The sequence below is a fragment of the Salvelinus fontinalis genome, chromosome 18 (assembly GCF_029448725.1).
Source record: "Salvelinus fontinalis isolate EN_2023a chromosome 18, ASM2944872v1, whole genome shotgun sequence".
Taxonomy (NCBI): domain Eukaryota; kingdom Metazoa; phylum Chordata; class Actinopteri; order Salmoniformes; family Salmonidae; genus Salvelinus; species Salvelinus fontinalis.
In genome coordinates, this window is record NC_074682.1 from 30,341,772 (window position 1) to 30,362,688 (window position 20,917).

At 42.6% G+C, this 20,917-nt stretch overlaps 1 protein-coding gene across 17 annotated transcripts in view; it reads left to right on the forward strand.

Annotated features, from left to right (window-relative positions):
* The window catches only part of LOC129815268 (calcium-dependent secretion activator 1-like), a 155,875-nt gene that overhangs the window by 53,009 nt on the left and 81,949 nt on the right, over positions 1–20,917 (forward strand). For all 17 annotated transcript variants that reach the window (XM_055868925.1, XM_055868926.1, XM_055868929.1 and 14 more), the window contains exon 3: positions 6,072–6,404. In XM_055868925.1, coding sequence (XP_055724900.1) covers positions 6,072–6,404 — 333 coding nt within the window. The remainder of the gene's footprint in view (positions 1–6,071; positions 6,405–20,917) is intronic.

Genomic DNA, 20,917 nt, shown 5'->3' on the forward strand with positions numbered 1-20,917 from the left:
GGGATCCTCAAGTAGATTCAGCTGTGGGCCAAGTTTTTCTTGAGTGGATGGTCGGGGGGTCGGAACATAATTATAAATCATTTGCAACTTGATTGATTGATTGATTGTAGACTTCAACTTGACCGCAAGAAGCCCAAACAAATATAATATTTGACTAAAACATAATAATTTCAAACCTTCCTTACATTTGTATACGATCACATGCACTGAGTGTACAAAACATTAGGAACACCTGTTCTTTCCATGTCATAGACTGACCAGGTGAATCCAGGTTAAAGCTATAATCCCTTATTTATGTCACTTGTTAAATCCACTTCAATCAGTGTAAATAAAGGGGAGGAGACAGGCTAAATTAGGATTTCTAAGCCTTGAGACAATTGGGACATGGATTGTGTATGTGTGCCATTCAGAGGGTGAATGGGCAAGACAAAAGATTGAAGGGCCTTTGAACTGGGTATGGTTGTAGGTGCCAGGCACTCCGGGTTGAGTGTGTCAAGAACTGCAAAACTGCTGGGTTTTTCACTCTCAACAGTTTTCCATTTGTGTCAAGAATGGTCCACCACCCAAAGGACATCCAGCCAACTTGACACAACTGTGGGAAACATTGGAATCAACATGGGCCTGCATCCCTGTGGAACGCTTTGTAGAGTCCATGCCCAGAAGAATTTTTTATTTATTTATTTATTTATTTTACCGTTATTTTACCAGGTAAGTTGACTGAGAACACGTTCTCATTTGCAGCAACGACCTGGGGAATAGTTACAGGGGAGAGGAGGGGGATGAATGAGCCAATTGTAAACTGGGGATTATTAGGTGACCATGATGGTTTGAGGGCCAGATTGGGAATTTAGCCAGGACACCGGGGTTAACACCCCTACTCTTACGATAAGTGCCATGGGATCTTTAATGACCTCAGAGAGTCAGGACACCCGTTTAACGTCCCATCCGAAAGACGGCACCCTACACAGGGCAGTGTCCCCAATCACTGCCCTGGGGCATTGGGATATTTTTTAGACCAGAGGAAAGAGTGCCTCCTACTGGCCCTCCAACACCACTTCCAGCAGCATCTGGTCTCCCATCCTGGGACTGACCAGGACCAACCCTGCTTAGCTTCAGAAGCAAGCCAGCAGTGGTATGCAGGGTGGTATGAGGATGTTCTGAGGGAAAAAGTGGGTACAACTCAATATTAGGAAGGTGTTCCTAATGTTTTGTACACTCAGTGTATATCTGTCTATTATGCGTGGGAATACTTTGAAACCTATTTCCAAAATTAAAATAACTTGGAGCTAATTTGCTGGTGTTTTTACCGTCTCATGTCCAACAATAATTGGCAGATGAACGTCAACCCTGATTGAAGGGACCTGATCCTCATCGGTTGCTCACATGTGTTCAAAATGGGTGCTTTTTTTGAATGAAGGGGATTCGTGCATTCTCACTGAGGAAAGCTGCAAAGCCAAAACGTCTGTGTTCGCTGTCCCTGATTCCGTGAAAAAAATAATATATGAAAGTGAGATGAGCTTTATGCGACATCTTTTTGAGTGCGGACCCATCACACTTTTTTGTATGTCCAACAGTAAAGAAAACAATTTTGCTTGGAAAACTTGGCCAAATCTATTAATGCAATGCGTTGAATGAGCTCCAAAGCAATTAATTTGAAAACAAAAATGGCGACTCCATTGAACTAGTGTTTACCCACTTAATGGATGGCGGCAGGTTACTTTGTCTTCTTTGTTTGACTGAGACACCCCCACACAGCTCTGTCTGCTCCCTGGGCTATGAAGAACTCTGAAAGCACCAAAGTCAATCAGAACAAATCAGGACAAATAGGTCTACTGTTACAGACTTGTGTTAGAAAGTCTCTCTCTCTCTCTCTCCCCTCTCCATCTCCCAACCCACAGCAACTCCATTATTTCAGTGTTGTAAATACATAACATGACAGGGTTAAAACTCTACTGTCTTCTTACTGTAGTGTGTCACTGGTGTTTAGTCTCAGTGGACAATCGGGCCACAATTTGATTGCGATAGTCTTAGAGTGTGCTGGGGCCTGATAGACAGTAACTCTGATGTGTGTGTCCTGTGCTATTACAATGGCCTTGTTCGGTTCGCTCCCCATGACTGTCACTAAGGGGATGGAGGTTGACCCTGAGAACGGACTGGCCTGTCCCTTGCTGCTGCAGTTGCTGCCACACACACACACACACACACACACACACACACACACACACACACACACACACACACACACACACACACACACACACACACACACACACACACACACACACACACACACACACACACACACACACACACACACACATTATATCAAATGTATTTATATAGCCCTTCGTACATCAGCTAATATCTCAAAGTGCTGTACAGAAACCCAGCCTAAAACCCCAAACAGCAAGCAATGCAGGTGTAGAAGCACGGTGGCTAGGAAAAACTCCCTAGAAAGGCCAAAACCTAGGAAGAAACCTAGAGAGCAACCAGGCTATGAGGGGTGGCCAGTCCTCTTCTGGCTGTGCTGGGTGGAGATTATAACAGAACATGGCCAAGATGTTCAAATGTTCATAAATGACCAGCATGGTCAAATAATAATAATCACAGTAGTTATCGAGGGTGCAGCAAGTCAGCACCTCAGGAGTAAATGTCAGTTGGCTTTTTTAGCACGTCCGGTGAACAGGTAAGGGTTCCATAGCCGCAGGCAGAACAGTTGAAAATGGAGCAGCAGCAAGGCCAGGTGGACTGGGGACAGCAAGGAGTCATCATGCCCGGTAGTCCTGACGCATGGTCCTAGGGCTCAGGTCCTCCGAGAGAGAGAAAGAAAGAGAGAAGGAGAGAATTATAGAGAGCATACTTAAATTCACACAGGACACCGGATAAGACAGGAGAAGTCCTCCAGATATAACAAACTGACCCTAGCCACCCGACACATTAACTACCGCAGCATAAATACTGGAGGCTGAGACAGGAGGGATCAGGAGACACTGTGGCCCCATCCAATGATACCCCCGGACAGGGCCAAACAGGAAGGATTTAACCCCACCCACTTTTCCAAAGCACAGCCCCCACACCACTAAAGGGAAATCTTCAACCACCAACTTACCATCCTGAGACAAGGCCGAGTATATCCCACAAAGATCTCCGCCACGGCACAAACCAAGGGGGGGCGCCAACCCAGACAGGAAGATCACGTCAGTGACTCAACCCACTCAAGTGACGCACCCCTCCTAGGGACGGCATGACATACATACAGTACATACATATACATACACAGGTTCAGACACAGCCACAGACACAGTTCACTACCAGGATACAGCCAGTGTTCTGTTGGCTTCACTATACTAAGAGAGGATTTTAATGAAACTGACAGGAAACAAGAGACAGGAAGAACAACCACCACTGCCAATATGAAAGACGGAGGTTTAAAAAAAAATGACACTGTGATGATGTAGGGGTTTTAGATGTTGTTCTTATGATGTACAAAGCCTGCTTGTCCATGTTCCATTCCTGATAGATAATGACGAAAGAATACCACCGCCACGCCATTTCATTGAGATGATTCACTTCTCCAGCAGTGGTTTGTCTTCTGTTAGTGCTATCCGATATCCTTGGGACATCCCTACCCTAAATCCTAATCCTAACCTTAACCCTAACCTAAACTATTTGAAATGTCAACTTTAATGGGGTAATGTCAGAGTTGAGATGTCCCAAGGACACCGGATAGCAAGGACCATTTGTCTCAGCTGTGATTGTGAGGGTGAGTTCTCCACAGGTAGAGTAGCTCTCTGTAAAATGGCTGCCGTCTGCCTGGATAGGAACCCGATAGTAATTTAGAGCCCCATCACTCTCCCCGTCCTTTCACAGGAGAGAAAAGGGGTTTAAAGAGAGAGCAGGCAAAGTATATATGCCAGATTTCAGACTGACTGTTGGAAACAACATCAATCAGTATTTTACTAGCCTAGCTGCTCTATAGAGTAAGGTTGGTTTGGACCCTGTAGGAGAGAAAGTCCATCTGGCAGTTAGCTCTAGTACATGCAGGGTCCTCAGATAGACATTTACTCTACTCTATACACACACACACACACACACACACACACACACACACACACACACACACACACACACACACACACACACACACACACACACACACACACACACACACACAGTAAATGAGAAAGAATAGCTTTCAGTCTGATTAATTCAAGACTAGAAGGACAGTAGACCAGGAGAGAGAGAGTCTGGAGTGGATTTCCATCCAGTGGCCATCAACATTACTCCACAATATTCTATATCACCTATCTTTCTGCCTCTAATGTTATGGCTATGGTTATATTACTTCAGTATATCACTGTAGAGCAGAGAGCTAACATCTAGTTACACTGCATCGTTCAGTACTCCACCACTATTGTGGTGTGGTATTGCAGTCAGACACTGGCCTTTCCTTTTTTGTTGTCCTGCATGGATGGCTAACTTCCATTGGCTCGTATTCATCTGCAGCCTGAGAGTCAGAGTGGTTGCAGTCACAGACACAGACACACAGGATGGCCCCAACTTTTGTTCTTCTGTACAATGGAGCCACAATGATGAACAAAATGTGTGTGAATTTTAAAGGGTGGTCTCAAAGGAGCATAGGGGCATTTAAAGTGTTGTATGTGCATGTGTGTGTGTCTCAGTCACCAGATCTCAACCCAAATGAACACCTATGGGAGATTCTGGAGTGGTGCCCAAGACAGCGTTTTCCACCACCATCAACAATTTCTCATGGAAGAATGGTGTCACATCCCTCCAATAGTTCCAGACACTTGTAGGATCTATGAATTTACTCATTGAAGCTATTCTGGCAGCTAGTGGTGACCCAACGCCTTGTTAAGACACTTTATGTTGGTGTTTCCTTTATTTTGGATGGTACCCATATGTAATCACAATACCCACTTGGCACAGCAGGCAATTCAATGTTAGTTCAAAGTAATTGTTATCCTTCAAAGTTCAAATGAATCCTTGAAATGACTTAGAAACAATGTTGATTCAGCCAGTGTGTCTTCAGTGGGTATAGTCTACTCAACAATATGTGAAATAAAATATACAAGGAGATTCATAGTTTATTTGCGGTAGTTAGATAGCCTCTTACAGTAGCAGTGTAAATATTTCAGTTATGTTATTATAAATGATATTATCTCAGCAGACCTGAATAATATATTTTCATACCTCTATTGTCTGCTGTTTGCATTCCAAGTGCCTTCAGGTACAAACGTGGGAATATGTTTTTCTTTTATATCGGCACTTTTCGTGCTTTGGTATTCTTTGTAATGAAAAGCACTATATAAATGAAATGTACACCTATTATTATCTGTAGCTGCAACAGCAGTTTGACCCTTTCTGTTTCTACTCTGTTACCTGATAGTCATTGACATCACATTGCTCTCTTTCTCTCTGTGGCATTATAACTTCAGATGCTCTACTTTCATTTACCTAGGTTTGATTATGTGATGTAATCAAATTGTATATGAGCCAGGTGTGGGTGCCCTTTGTCACACTGATGATTGGTTAAGTCAACAAAACATTTTATCTTTTGACTTGTTTTTATTATTGCGGTGAGCACATTTTGGGGCATCTGTCCGAATAAATATAGTATTTGCATTTAAACCTCAGTGTCACGCCCTGACCATAGAGAGCCTGTTATTCTCTATGTTGGTTAGGTTCGGGTGTGACTAGGGTGGGTCATCTAGGTAATTATATATCTATGTTGGCCTGGTATGATTCTCAATAAGAGGCAGATGTTTATCGTTGTCTCTGATTGAGGATCATATGTAGGCAGCCATTTCCCCTTTGTGGGATCTTGTCTAGGTATAGTTACCTGTGAGCACTACTCTGAACTTCACGTTTCGTTTGTTCGCTTTTTTGTTATTTGAGTTTTCTCTTCCTAATAAAAAGGATGGAAATATACTACGCTGCATTTTGGTCCAATCCTTACGATGATCGTGACACTCAGTTTTGTATTTCTTCTGGATGTTTTCAACAGTGTACATATCTATCCTTTCCAACATGTCTCTCTGTGACCGCAGGTGTTCCTGAAGAGCGACCGCGTTGCCAAGATGGTCCAGAGTGGGGGCTTCTCAGCCAATGACTGCAGGGAGGTGTTCAAGAGGCACATTGAGAAGCGTGTCCGCAGCCTGCCTGAGATCGATGGCCTGAGTAAGGAGACAGTGCTCAGCTCCTGGATGGCTAAGTTCGACACCATCTACCGCGGGGACGAGGACCCACGCAAAGCTCAGCAGCGCATGACGGCCAGCGCCGCCTCAGAGCTCATCCTCAGCAAAGACCAGCTCTACGAGATGTTCCAGAACATTCTGGGTATCAAGAAATTTGAGCACCAGCTGCTCTACAACGCCTGCCAGGTAAGAGCAGGCGTTAGTAGAGGGAGGGTGTGTGTATGCATCACTGTGAAATATGATTGCATCCGAAATGGTTCCCTATTCCCTACACTGCTTTTGACTAGGGTCCATAGGCTGCTATTTCTGACGCATCTATGTGTGTGTACATCACTGTTAAAAAAGACCACTACTTTCCCAGTGGGCAAAACTGACTGGTGACAATGACATCATCATGATGTCATCACAACCAGAGACTGATGTCATTGCAGACTGTTTACCCGGCAGGCAAAACTATCAAGGCCAAGAACAGTGCAACATTTGTTGCTGTTTAGGCTAGGCCTGCATCTGTACATCTAGTGGAAAGTCTTCTGTCTTCTTACTCTCACACAGTAGCAAGGTCACAGATCAATATGGGTTTATAGAATCACACCAGGTTTTAAAGACCAACTGTATTTTTCAAGCATTTCAAGTTTTAATGTCACATGCACAAGTACAGTGAGATGCCTTTCTTGCAAACTCAAAACCCAACAATGCAATAATCAATAACAATGTAGGAGTGCTGACTTAAGATCAGGTTTTCCTTTTAGATTATAATGCATGGTCGAACTGATCCTCCATCAGCACTCTTACTCTGAGACAATGTGTGGATATGGGCCCAGGTTTTACACCCTGACTAGAAGGCCTGTTTTACTTTCAAACAGGCTCTTCCTGTTCTTGTATTTTGTCTGAAACAGCCTTCATCAGGTTTCCATTTGGTGAAATAATATAAAATAACATGCACCTGACACTTATTTTCAAGAGGGAGATAGGCCTGTGATTTACCAGCTTTGGGTTTGTGCTTGTGCTATCTTACAGTCCGGTGCCTAGAGAGCCAGCGCTTCGATCTCCTTCCTATGAGGAGTGAAATGTTGAGATTGCTAGAGGACAATGGTGGACACCAGTGTGCTTGTCGGACATAACTCACCTACCCGCAGCGCTGCTTCACTTGTACAACACTCTGAGAATGCTGAGACTGAGAGCAGATAGCAGTGCGAATATATTCTTCTTCCAGGAACTTGATTAAAAGTCTGATCACAGGAAGCATTCGGAGACAGAGCTCAGATACATTTACATTTCCTCATAATTTAATGCATTAGCAACCACACTTAAGTGAATGGTCTCATTCGATCCCATTTTGATTTAATGCACGTGGCCCTCAGAAACCAATGAATTGTTGAAACGGCTTAATTTTCTTTGTCATTTATGTTGTATAACATTTTAAAGATGCACTGCGCAGAAATCATTCTGCCATTTCCTGGTAGATCAAATTCTAGTACTTCACCTCATTTCAGTTTGTGACAACTGGCAAGAATAGTGTAGACAATCATTGTACCATCTAAAGAGCTGTGAAATATATTTTCCATAACCAAAAATAGTATTTTCTGTGGTTTGAAGCTGGTGCACAAACCCAAAAGTAAGAGACGCAAAAGAAAACTTCAGAACGGGAGGGATGAAAATAAAGCACATAACAGATCTACCACTTCTTAGACTTGCTTTCAATCAAAATGATAGATCTATAACACATTTCCATGTGAATTTGGCTGAGTCTCCTAAAAAGTTACAAATTGCAGCTTTAATGGTTGCTATCCCAACGGCATATCCTCAGGAAGCTTTGAACTGATGTGTTTTTCCTTCAACTGAAGTATAATGGCAGATTGTGAATGGAGACTGGGTTACAATGTGAAGTGATAGATTGATCAGTCTTGTAAATTCAGAGGCATGAGTCTCGCTCTCTCTCTCAAATGGCTTTATTGGCATGGAAAGTGTTACCACATACATTGCCAAAGCAAACATATAGACACGCATCAAATCAATGACGCAGATAGATAATAGGACAAATAATACTCAATGAGTAGTAACAATTAATGGGACACTACAGTAACAAATTAACTAGGACAATAATGAAATGGTGATGGACACAGTTAGCATTGTTATTGCTCTGGTTTGTCGTTCCTGTCACGCCCTGGCCTTAGTATTATTGGTTTTCTTTATTATTTTAGTTAGGTCAGGGTGTGACATGGGTAATGTTTATGTTTTGTTTGTTTTGGGTGTTTATTTGGTAAAGGGGTTAATGGGTGTAGTATATGGTTTTGTGTTGAGTGTAGATGTTTAGCATTGTCTATGGTGGTTAGTATTCTAGGAGAGTCTATGGTTACCTGAATGAGTTCCCAATTAGAGACAGCTGATTTCGGTTGTCTCTGATTGGGAGCCTTGTTTAGGGTAGCCATAGGCTCTCATTGGTTGTGGGTAATTGTCTATGTAAGAACGTTAGTAGCCTGTATGTTTGTGCACAACGTTTGTAGCTTCACGGTCGTTTTGTTGTTTTGTTAGTTTGTAAAGTGTTTTTGTGTCGTGTTCATCTTCGTTGGTGTTAAATAAAGAAGATGGCTTATTTTCCAACTGCTGCATTTTGGTCCATTAATCCGCCACACGATCGTGACAGTTCCACTGCTTGTTCCTACGAGTGTGGTAAAAAGCTACATATTTAGCAGCTAATGTGCTAATCCCTTTCTGTTTTGGTTTCAAAATTGTATTTGTTTTAAATTTTGGGAAAGACAATTGCCCATAAATCTGTACAGTTCTGGCAGTGTTGAAGAAAATGCAGTTCTGTCTCAGGGCAGAGTGAGCACAACCTGTCCTCTGAGATTTGTCTATGGCGGCTGGTTTCTATGGCCAGGCTGTGCTTACTGAGTCTGTACACAGTCAGTGTTTATCTCAGTTTTTTTTCTCAGTCACGGTGGATAGATAGTCTGCCACGATATACTGTCTGTTTAAAGCCAAATAGCTCTCTCTCCAATCCTTAATTTGTTGGTTTGTCTCGCGCTGAGATAAAGCACATCCCCTCTGAATCTTCCCATAGTTGCTTTAGTTTCTTCCCTGCTCATCCTTTGAAGATGGCTAACCTAGTTTTCCTGTGCAACCTGGCGGCGGAGCAGAGTAGAGCCACTGGTGGAGGGTCAGGAATGAATCTGCTTGCAGCACAAGGACACAGTGCTGTGGGTTGGAATGGTGGGCAATCTCTCTGAACATATCCCACTTGGCACTAAGCGCTGCAGACAAAGGAAGCTGACAAATTATAAATATAATCAATTGTGTGCTGTTTTTTGCCCTTTGGCTTTTTTTTGCATTGATAACAGGAAACTGTGTTGCTGTGTTTTAGGAATAGCATATTGTGGTGCTTCTCCATGATATGTCTTCAGGTCAGGGCCACTTGGTTGTAGCAAAGAGCTAAACTGGTCAGATTGATTTACCATTTGTCTGGATTGGAACACAGACACACATGCTTAAAATCATGCGTTCATGTACGCACACACACATGTACACACACAGACACATACACGGATGCACACAAACAGAGCGATCAGAGGAGGGCCATTTCAGCATACTAAATATCCCTATGCCATTTACCATCTTGTCACAGCAGTGAAAACACCACTGCTCACAAGCAGCAGAATAGCTATTTTTCTGCTGACCACTGACACTATAGACCTTTTTACCACAGTGTTCAATATGACCGGAGCAACAGGACTTTTTACCACTGTGTTCAGTATGACAGGAGCAACAGGACTTTTTACCACAGTGTTCAATATGACAGGAGCAATAGCCCTTTTTACCACTGTGTTCAGTATGACAGGAGCAACAGGACTTTTTACCACAGTGTTCAATATGGCAGGAGCAATATGACAGGAACAATAGGCCTTTTTTACCACAGTGTTCTTATGACAGAAGTAATAGACCTTTTTACCACAGTGTTCAATATGGCAGGAGCAATATGACAAGAGCAATAGGCCTTTTTACCACAGTGTTCAATTTGACAGGAGCAATAGTCCTTTTTACCACAGTGTTCAGTATGACAGATGCAAAAACACAACCTCTCATGCTTGATTTTCTCTCTTTTGCTGCATAGAGTTCTCACGACTTAGATTTAATGGCCAGTGGTTTGGTTGAGCGGTAAATAAATGTACTTGCATTGCAGGATGTAGGATAATTTTCTGTAGGGGCACATTTATGATGGATGTTTTTCTGTTAATGGGCAATCTGTGATTTCAAACAACGGCTGTATATCATTATTTTAAGGCCAGGCACCACAGACTGAAGTTACATTTTTGCACTTACCTATCATTTTTTGTGATTTGTTTGTGTACATAAGCATCTGGTCAAAAGTAGTGCACTATGTAGGGACAAAGGTACCATTTGGGGAGACAACCCTCATAAGAACCAACCCATGGCAGCGCCGCATTCTCCACTGTTCTCTCTCGATGATTATCCTATAATCCAGATTGATATGGTGTGTTATTATTTGAAACAATGGTGAAATGGTGCATATCCATTTAGATCGATGACTGAGTTCTCCCCAAACAGAAGATGCTGCTCGCTGCTCAGCACTAGATGCCTCAGGGCTGGTTGGAGAAGATGTGATGAGAGGTTTTCAGGGATTGGTTAAGATCCAGAGGCCATCAGTTTTAGCTCTTATCTCGTGAGATTTAAGTAATTTGTTGAAGTCACATAACAAGAGAGCGGGGGAAGGACTATTTCTGTCCCATATACAAGGTAACAGGAAGCGCTGCAGAAATATGGGAGTGACTCGGAGCAGGCTGACTAGACTGGTAGTGTGACCTGTGGCCCCCCTGCACCAGCCTTCCTGGCTCTCCCAATACAATGTAATGAGGCTGGGCTGCACAATCAGGTGATAACCAGGGGAATGTGGTACAAGTTTCTCAGCGTGACTCAGAGCAGGTTGAGTACACTGGTACCTTGTACTGGTAGACTAGTACAGTATGTATGACCAACGGCCCCATCGCACCAGCCTGCCATGAGACGACACACTGAGGCTGGGCTGCACAACCAAGTGACCTAACTGTGCTATGCGTGGCACAGTCCAGCAGACATATCTATGGTAATACATAGATGTACATGTCTCTATTCCTCGTGCCTATTGGAGATGTGCAGGAATATGTATTTCTAAGAAGACTGTTAGAGCCAATTCATGTATTTTTTTTTCTTTCTGCTTCGTGTCTGCTTTCCATTCTGTAATGTGGCTCATTATGAGTTCCAGTTCAGTAAAGCATGGAACTGAATAGAACTTTCAAGTGCTGCATGAAACACACACAGAGTAATATGTGTCGTGAGTTTCAGTAAAGCATGCAACTGAATAGAAGCTTCAAGGCCACATCATGACAGCCGCTTGACCTGGTTAAATGGCTCTCTGAGTAACAGTCGAGTGTGTGTGTGTTTGGTCGTTTAGCCACGATAAGCCAAAGGCAAGCTACTCTGCATCAAACACATCCATCCACATAAAACACATCATTTAGCCTTTCTGATGGTGATGGAGTGAATGGCATTTTTTGTCAACAGAAAGGTGTTCTGAATGAGTTTGTGCCATTAGACGACACATACACCACCTGGAGTTTATTTAATGAAAGCACAATTAGACATAATTAGCAGAAATTGTCGGGCAATGTAAACGCAGTCGGAAGCAGAAAATGTGAATGTGCTGTTGCCTGCCATGTACTCACGCATAGAGATGAGATGGATGGATCTTTCTCATGTTAACCAACAAATCATTTTAACATTTGCCATATGATCTACTTGGATGATCGTTTGCCTCACTGAAGAGGTTGCCACAGAAGGCTGCATGCATATGAGTCATCTTTGTAGCCAATGAACCAGTCAATGCCAGTGTCAGCAATGACATGGCAAAAATAAAAAATACAGATGACAATTATTGTCACGCAACCAAGCATCACAAATGTGATGATAATCACACCAAGGTGACAGATTCATTATCTAGGCTTTGAGCTGTAGTGACGCGGTTATATTCTTTGAGCATTACTGTAACCTAATGACAAACAATGAGACTGCTGTTTGGGTATTATTAAAGGCGATTAGTCTCCAGTGCTGTGTCTCTACAGTACCACAGTAACAATTTAGTTTCTCAGCTCCTCTCACAGGGCTGCTTGGGTGCTGCTAAACAGTTACAGGCACTATGGATAGAAGTGGTCAGCGTTAATATTATTCATATGGAGCAGATAACATGCAGAATGTGTCCCAAATGGCACCCTATTCCCTATATAGTGTGCTACTCTTTACCAGGGCCCATACAAATTTTGTAACAAATAAGTGTACACTCAGTACTAATGTATTTGGACATACAAATATGCACAAATATAGCCTACTTCAAATACATTTGACAGAACTTTGGTTTTGAATATTTTGGATCACAAATTGAGAGTGGGAGGAATAATTTACATTTTGTTTTAATATTTTAGACTCGAAGTACTGTTGGCATTTCATCTGTGACATTTTCACAATGCAACAATTTAGAGTTTATTTTTTTGTTTTATTATTCCGTCGATGCATAGTCCGCACAGCTCACAGCCTACTGCCTACCTGCTATGGTGAGGGGGTTCATGTCTACAATAACCTGGGTTTCAAATTGAGGACTGAGTGGGGAAAAGCATATTCATAAGACACATTATTTATTATACAACAGTAAAGTTGTATAAAATAATTTGGCATTTCATCTATGGCATGACCACAATGCTGAAATGTACAGTTCCCACTCCCTGGTTCCTAGCTGCTATTATTAAGAGGATGGACCTTGACAGCCAGTGGGTTCACATTGACAATAGCCTGGCAGCAAAAATGATGAGCTTTTGTTTACATTATGTTACATTATGCTCTCATCAGCCATTGTTTCTGTGTGAATCACATGGAAGATAGGCTGGCAGTCTTTACAGTCTCTGCTCTCTCGGGGGCGTAAGAATTGCCTTCACCACCACCACAGAATATGTGTGTGTGTGCTAGAAAGAGAGAGAGAGAATGTCTGGGTTAGCTACAGTCAGAGACTAGGAGAGAATATCATTTCAACAGAGAATCGCAAGGCTTTTGTAAGATTTCACATTTGTTGTGAAAAGAGTGATTCCGAATGGACAACATGTTTCATACACATATGCAGATAAAGAAACAAATATACATGTTTACAATAAGTAAAGATTTCCTGAATGGTTGAAGTAGAGGATGTTTCTGCTGCACTTGACACCTCTAAAATACTGTAAATAGTTAAGCACTTAAGTGCCAAACCTCAATACTGCATCTAGAGGTATTCAATGAAAGAAGATTTGGTTGCTTGTTAGTGCTATGACACCACAGGTTGAAAATATCTGTTCTGTTGGTGGAGCGGGAATCTGATAGTGATACAATGATGCAGTGTAACAATGTCACTGACTGGTTCAAAAATAATGCTGTTTCTCACACTCCTCGCTCAGCTGCTCTGATGTGTGATCATGAATATTTTCCCGCACGGATTAACTCTTTCTCTCTCTTCCACTGAAATTTTCCCCCCAATCTCAAGTGGCAGCTGATTAAATTACCTTCATCGTACGCACAGGGAGATGTCAAAGTGAGGTAAGAGAGAGCAGAGAACATTAAAATGAACCTCTGCTCGTTTCAGAGTTAATCACAAACCCGCAGCCAACAGACAAAAATGTGTGTGCAGTGGTGTAGAATAACCCTAGTGTTTGAATAACGAGTGTTGAACCAAAAACCACACCCATCATGCTCACAATTTATATTTTAGCAGACACTCTTATCCAGAGTGAGTTCATACATTTTCATACTGGTCCTCCATGGGAACCAAACCCACAACCCTGGTGTTTCAAGCACCATGCCCTACCAACAGAGCCATACAGGACTTCCATTGCAAATTGAATTTGAGAATGTTTGTTTCAATATCTATGTTTTTGCATGTACATCGATGAATTCATCCTATGCTACTTTATTAAATAACAGATTTTCTAAATGAATCTAATCTGTTCCTTGGGTTTATTACATCTGTTACTGAAATGGTTATTCCAGTTAAGATGCTTGAGGTTTAATTGGGCTCTCACTTGATAAAGGTCACAGGGCTGAAAATGAATGAATGCAACAAGCATGTCTTTGTCACTAACAAATACAGTCATGGGTGGTAACTCTACAATTAACTCGAAAGGCAACCTGAGATATGCAAATAAAGCTTTACACCAGTAATGGCAACTCATTTTTTCCCTAGGGCCGTGTTCGGTTGTCAATGAGGTCCGTAAGGCCGCATTGAAAATGTATTGTATTTCCTCACCGTCAAAAATGTAAATAAATCGTCCCCTATTCATCGTTTTTTGCCATTTTTGATGCTCCCTGACTGTCTACTTTAATTTGGATGATTATTAGTGAGCTGAACACAGTCAAGAAACTGTATGAATGTAGGTCCATTATCATTTCTACAGTTTCCTTTTGATTGGGGTCCTGCTTTATGATAAGCAATGTGTTATTTTAACACTGAAAAGAGTGGAACCATAAAGACACTGGAACATTGTTACATTTAACACTGGAGAATGTGCTGTGCATGCACACCAGACACACACACAGCTCCCCCACTCCTACTGGTGTTGGAGAAAGGCAACACCCCATTATGCCTTCGTTTGCTTCGTCAGCAACTGTTCGCTGGTGAATTATGCTTGAGGGATTTCTGTTTCCAGCATTGATCTGATTATGGAACCCTCTGTGTATGTGTATGTCTCTTTGCGTGCATGTTTGTGTGCGTGTGGTAAGGCTGGTGATGGGATCTATATAATGCAGCACTATAGATTGGGAGAAGGGGAAGAGGGACAGACTGCATATTGTTTGTAAGCTAGCCGCGAGGAGAGGGAGGGCTAGATACACTCTTATCAGAAAGGGTTAATCAGCTGTCCCCATAGGCAAACCCTTTTGGGTTCCAAGTAGTACACTTTGGTAACACTTTACTTGAAACCCAGCGTCATAACACATTATGACACGTCATGACCATGTCATAACAGCTTACATAACTTGTCATAACCTTTTATAATATGGTCATAACTGTCATGAGACATATGTTGACCTGCTGTGTCATAATGTGTTATTTTATGTCTGGTTATGACAGCTACATAAGTGTCAAAACCTACCACACAAGGCAAAACTTTCCGTTACACCATAACTTACATGTCAACAATATATTTATGTTATATACAATACCAGTCAAAAGTTTGGACACACTGCAGGGTTTTTCTTTATTTTTACTATTTTCTACATTGTAGAATAATAGTGAAGACATCAAAACTATGAAATAACACATGGAATCATGCAGTAACCAAAAAAGTGTTAAACAAATCAAATATTTTATATTTGACATTCTTCAAAGTAGCCACCCTTTGCCTTGACAGCTTTGCACACTTTTGGCATTCTCTCAACCAGCTTCATGAGTTATTGGAATGCATTTCAATTAACAGGTGTGCCTTGTGGAATTTCTTTCTTAATGTGTTTGAGCCAATCAGTTGTGTTGTGATAAGGTAGGGGTGGTGTACAGAAGACAGCCCTATTTGGTAATATACCAAGTCCATATATTGGCAGGAACGGCTCAAATAAGCAAATAAAAATGATAGTCAATCATTACTTCAAGACATGAAGGTCAGCCGCAAAAACCATCAAGCGCTATGATGAAACGAGCTCTCATGAGGACCGCCACAGGAAAGGAAGGCCCAAAGTTACCTCTGCTGCAGAGGATAAGTTCAGTAGAGTTACCAGCTTCAGACATTAAGCCCAAATAAATGTTCAAGTAACAGATACATCTCAACATCAACTGTTCAGAGGAGACCGCGTGAATCAGGCCTCGAATTGCTGCAAAGAAACCACTACTAAAGGACACCAATAATAAGAGATTTTTTTGGGCCAAGAAACAATAGCAATGGACATTAGACCGGTGGAAATTTGTCCTTTGGTCTGATGAGTCCAAATTTGAGATTTTGGGTTCCAACCACTGTGTCTTTGTGAGACGCAGAGTAGGTGAACGGAATATCTACACGTGTGGTTCCCTGTGCTTATGACACTGTCAGTGATTTATTTAGAATTCAAAGCACACTTCACCAGCATGGCTCCCACGGCATTCTGCAGCTATATGCCATCCCAACTGGTTTGCGCTTAGTGGGACTATCATTTGTTTTTCAACAAGACAATGACCCAACACACCTCCAGGCTTTGTAAGGGCTATTTGACCAAGAAGGAGAGTGATGGATTGCTGCATCAGATGGCCTGGCCTCCACAATCACGCAACCTCAACACAATTGAGATGGTTTGGGATAAGTTGGACCGCAGAGTGAAGAAAAATCAGCTGACAAGTGCTCAGCATTGTAATGCCCGGGATGTAGTGGAGGAAGAAGTCAGACGCAGGAGACAGAGAGTTCAGAGTAGCGCTACTTCTTTATATACCACACAGGTGAAAACGACACCACTCAATGCAAATGCCCCAAAACACAGGGGAACTAAACAGTCCCGAAAATAACTCACGTACACGAACGACCGTGACTTACAGGGGTGTACACGAGTACACATAAAACAATCCCGCACACCGCAATCCGGATAATAAAGCCCAACTAATTAACCTAACTAAAAACAGGTGTAACTAATAAACAGACAAGGAGGGGGAGGAAAAGGCAGCTAGTAGGCCGGTGACGACGACCGCCGAGCGCCACCCGAACTGGAAGGGGAGCCACCTTCGGTAGGAGTCGTGACAAGCATATGTGGGAACTCCTTCAAGACTGTTGGAAAAGTATTCCAGGTGACTACCTCATGAAGTTGGTTGAGAGAATGCAAAGCGGTCATTAAGGCAAAGGTGTCCACTTTGAACAATCCAAAATATAAAGTATATTTGGATTTGTTTAACACTTTTTTGGTTACTATATGGTTCCATATGTGTTATTTCACAGTTTTGATGTCTTCACTATTATTCTACAATGTAGAAAATAGTACATCTAAAGAAAAACCCTTTATGAGTAGATGTGTCAACTTTTGAATGGTATTGTAAATATTTTTTTAATTGACCATATTAAATTATCATTGTAATTGTGCACACATTGATGCCAGATATGCACCTACCCCAATGCTCTGTTGCTGATGACTGAGATGAATGTGGGTATTGACACACTTATGTAGGTGTCAGATCCAGCCATAAAATAACGCACTATATGTCACAACAGGTGTAAATATGTGTGTCATGACAGTGTTATGACCATGTTATGACAAGTTATGTCAGCTGGTATGACATAACACCCAGTGTCATAACATGTCAAGTAAAGTGTTACCAGCCCTTTTTGGTTTCAGGTAGAACTCTTTTGGGTTCCATGTAGAACCCTAAGTGGAAAGGGCTCTTCATGGAACTCAAAAGGGTTCTACCTTGAACAAAAAAGGGTTCTTCAAAGGGTGAGGACAGGCAAATAACACTTTTAGGTTCTAGATAGCAGCTAGATACACTCTTAGAAAAAAGCTGCTATGAGAACATTCTGTAGCAGCAGGCATCACCTCTCCTCGTCAAGCCTCTAACTACACCCATCCTGTCACCTCTCATCACCAAGCCTCTCTATCAAACTACACCCATCATGTCACCCCTCATCACATCAAGCCTCTATCTAACTACACCCATCCTGTCACCCCTCTTCGTCAACCCTCTATCTACACCCATCCTGTTACCCCTCATCACCTCTCCTCGTCAAGCCTCTCTATCTTACTACACCCATCATCACCTCTATCTAACTACACCCCTCATCATCTCTCCTCATCAAGCCTCTAACTACACCCATCCTGTCACCCCTCACCTCTCCTCATCAAGCATCCCTACCTAACTACACCCATCCTGGCACCCCTCATCACCCCTCCTTGTCAATCCATCTACACCCTCATCAGCCCTTCCTGTCACTCCTCCCCATCTAACTATGCCCCTCCCCGTCACCCCTGACCTGCTCTCAGCCTCGGCTAACGTTCAGGCAACTTCCCCTCTGTGTTCGCTGCAGTGTGGCTGTCACTTTCACTAACGCTGAGGGAACGTTACAATTTAGCCAGGGCCGGGTGTGGGCTGTGTGTGTCCCACGTGTGTTGTGCTGGTGACAGTTATGACCATATTATAAAAGGTTATGACAAGTTCTGTAAGCTGTTATGACATATTACGACATGGTCATGACGTGTCATAATGTGTTATGACGCTGGGTTTCAAGTAAAGTGTTACCAAAGTGTACTACTTGGAACCCAAAAGGGTTTGCCTATGGGGACAGCTGATTAACCCTTTCTGATAAGAGTGTATCTAGCCCTCCCTCTCCTCGCGGCTAGCTTACAAACAATATGCAGTCTGTCCCTCTTCCCCTTCTCCCAATCTATAGTGCTGCATTATATAGATCCCATCACCAGCCTTACCACACGCACACAAACATGCACGCAAAGAGACATACACATACACAGAGGGTTCCATAATCAGATCAATGCTGGAAACAGAAATCCCTCAAGCATAATTCACCAGCGAACAGTTGCTGACGAAGCAAACAAAGGTATAATGGGGTGTTGCCTTTCTCCAACACCAGTAGGAGTGGGGGAGCTGTGTGTGTGTCTGGTGTGCATGCACAGCACATTCTCCAGTGTTAAATGTAACAATGTTCCAGTGTCTTGATGGTTCCACTCTTTTCAGTGTTAAAATAACACATTGCTTATCATAAAGCAGGACCCCAATCAAAAGGAAACTGTAGAAATGATAATGGACCTACATTCATACAGTTTCTTGACTGTGTTCAGCTCACTAATAATCATCCAAATTAAAGTAGACAGTCAGGGAGCATGAAAAGGGCAAAAAACGATGAATAGGGGACGATTTATTTACATTTTTGACGGTGAGGAAATACAATACATTTTCAATGCGGCCTTACGGACCTCATTGACAACCGAACACGGTCCTAGTGCTAATCACAGCAGTGATTAGGCTGGGCTGATTATTTATATATATATTTTTTTACCTTTATTTAACTAGGCAAGTCAGTTAAGAACACATTCTTATTTACAATGACGGCCTAGGAACAGTGGGTTAACTGCCTTGTTCAGGGGCAGAACGACAGATTGTTTACCTTGTCCGCTCGAGTATTCGATCTAACAACCTTTCGGTTACTGGCCCAACGCTCTAACCACTAGGCTACCTGCCGCCCCTGGATGGAGATTGTGGGGCTGTGTAGGGGCTCCATGAGGGGTGTCAGATTGCCCTTTCATTAACGTGTCCCAGGGCACCACCCCATTGTGTTGCAGACCAGACCACCTCTGTGACTGACACTCTCAGAGGGGTGATAAGGGGGAAATGAAGGTCACCTGCGTTTGTCATCTTTGCCTCCAACAACAATCTCACACACAACCCCCCCAAAACCACTCACTGCCCATATAACTGATCTACCATACGTCACTGTTCTGTCAATGAGATACAGTTCTTACAGCCTTCAAAACTACTAACAACATCAGCACCTGCAATTTATCCAGTAGATTCACTCACTTCTAAGGTTTATCGAAATAAACACATTAAAGAAAAATACCCTTGGATTTTTCATTGTGCTCGTGTTCAGTTAATCTAAATTGGATGTCTTCGTTTCTGGATGTCTAGACTAGCGGACAGACATGACCAAGTCCTTGTGTTGTCAGGATGCAGTCAGACAAAGACTCTCTACACAAGCTGCTCTGCTGCTGTCATTTCCAGGGAGGCGTGGCCCCCTCTCCATCCCTCTGTGACTGTGACAGTTCTGCTTGGATTGCACAGTTCAGCACAGCACACTCAGATGGACAGGCAGCAGCAGCCAGCGTCAGGGAAAACACTTAATTCAACCACTCGAACACACACACACACACACACTCACACTCACACTCACACTCACACTCACACTCACACTCACACTCACACTCACACTCACGGCTCTGCACTGCCTGGGTGAATCCTGGGTAAATTCCATGAAGCCAGTCTGAGAAATGTATTTAATCCTAATAGGCAGTGTGTGTGACGCTCTGAAAGGCTGAAGCCCTGACAGTGCAAAGGCAGAGCAGAACTTCTGGTGGCAAAATTCTGATTATGTGGTCTACTAACCAGTAACTCTGTGAATTCATCCCAAATGACACCCTATTCCCTATAATGCACTACTTTCCAATAGGCCCTTGTTGAGGGAATATGGTGCCATTTGGAATGTAGTCTGTGAAAAACAGCAGGCAGGGTGGGTGGCTGCACAGTGGCCCAAACACACACTACTGTACTGTACACACTGACATCTTAGCAGCTCATGCCAATATTTTCTATCTATATGGAGAAGGAATACAGACTGTAATACTCATAAGAGGATGCATTAACAAAACACAATCATATTAAACATCAGACATCCATAGTATAGCCAATATTTGAACTGAATGCAGAATCCCAATTATTCTAGTTATTGCTTCTTTTTTTACTGGTGTTAGGATTGTGGGGATCTTATAAACGAGATGGCCAGACCTCATCCAGAGAGTAGCTGTATTTTCCCTTTTCAATCTGAGGAGAGGACTGCTTCATGCTGTTTCCTTGATTATTTAAGTGAGATTCATCAGTGTACTTCAAGCTGTCTCCCCCTTTTCTCTCTCTCTCTCCCTCCTATTGCTCTCTTTCCCCATACACTCTCTCTACCTCTGTA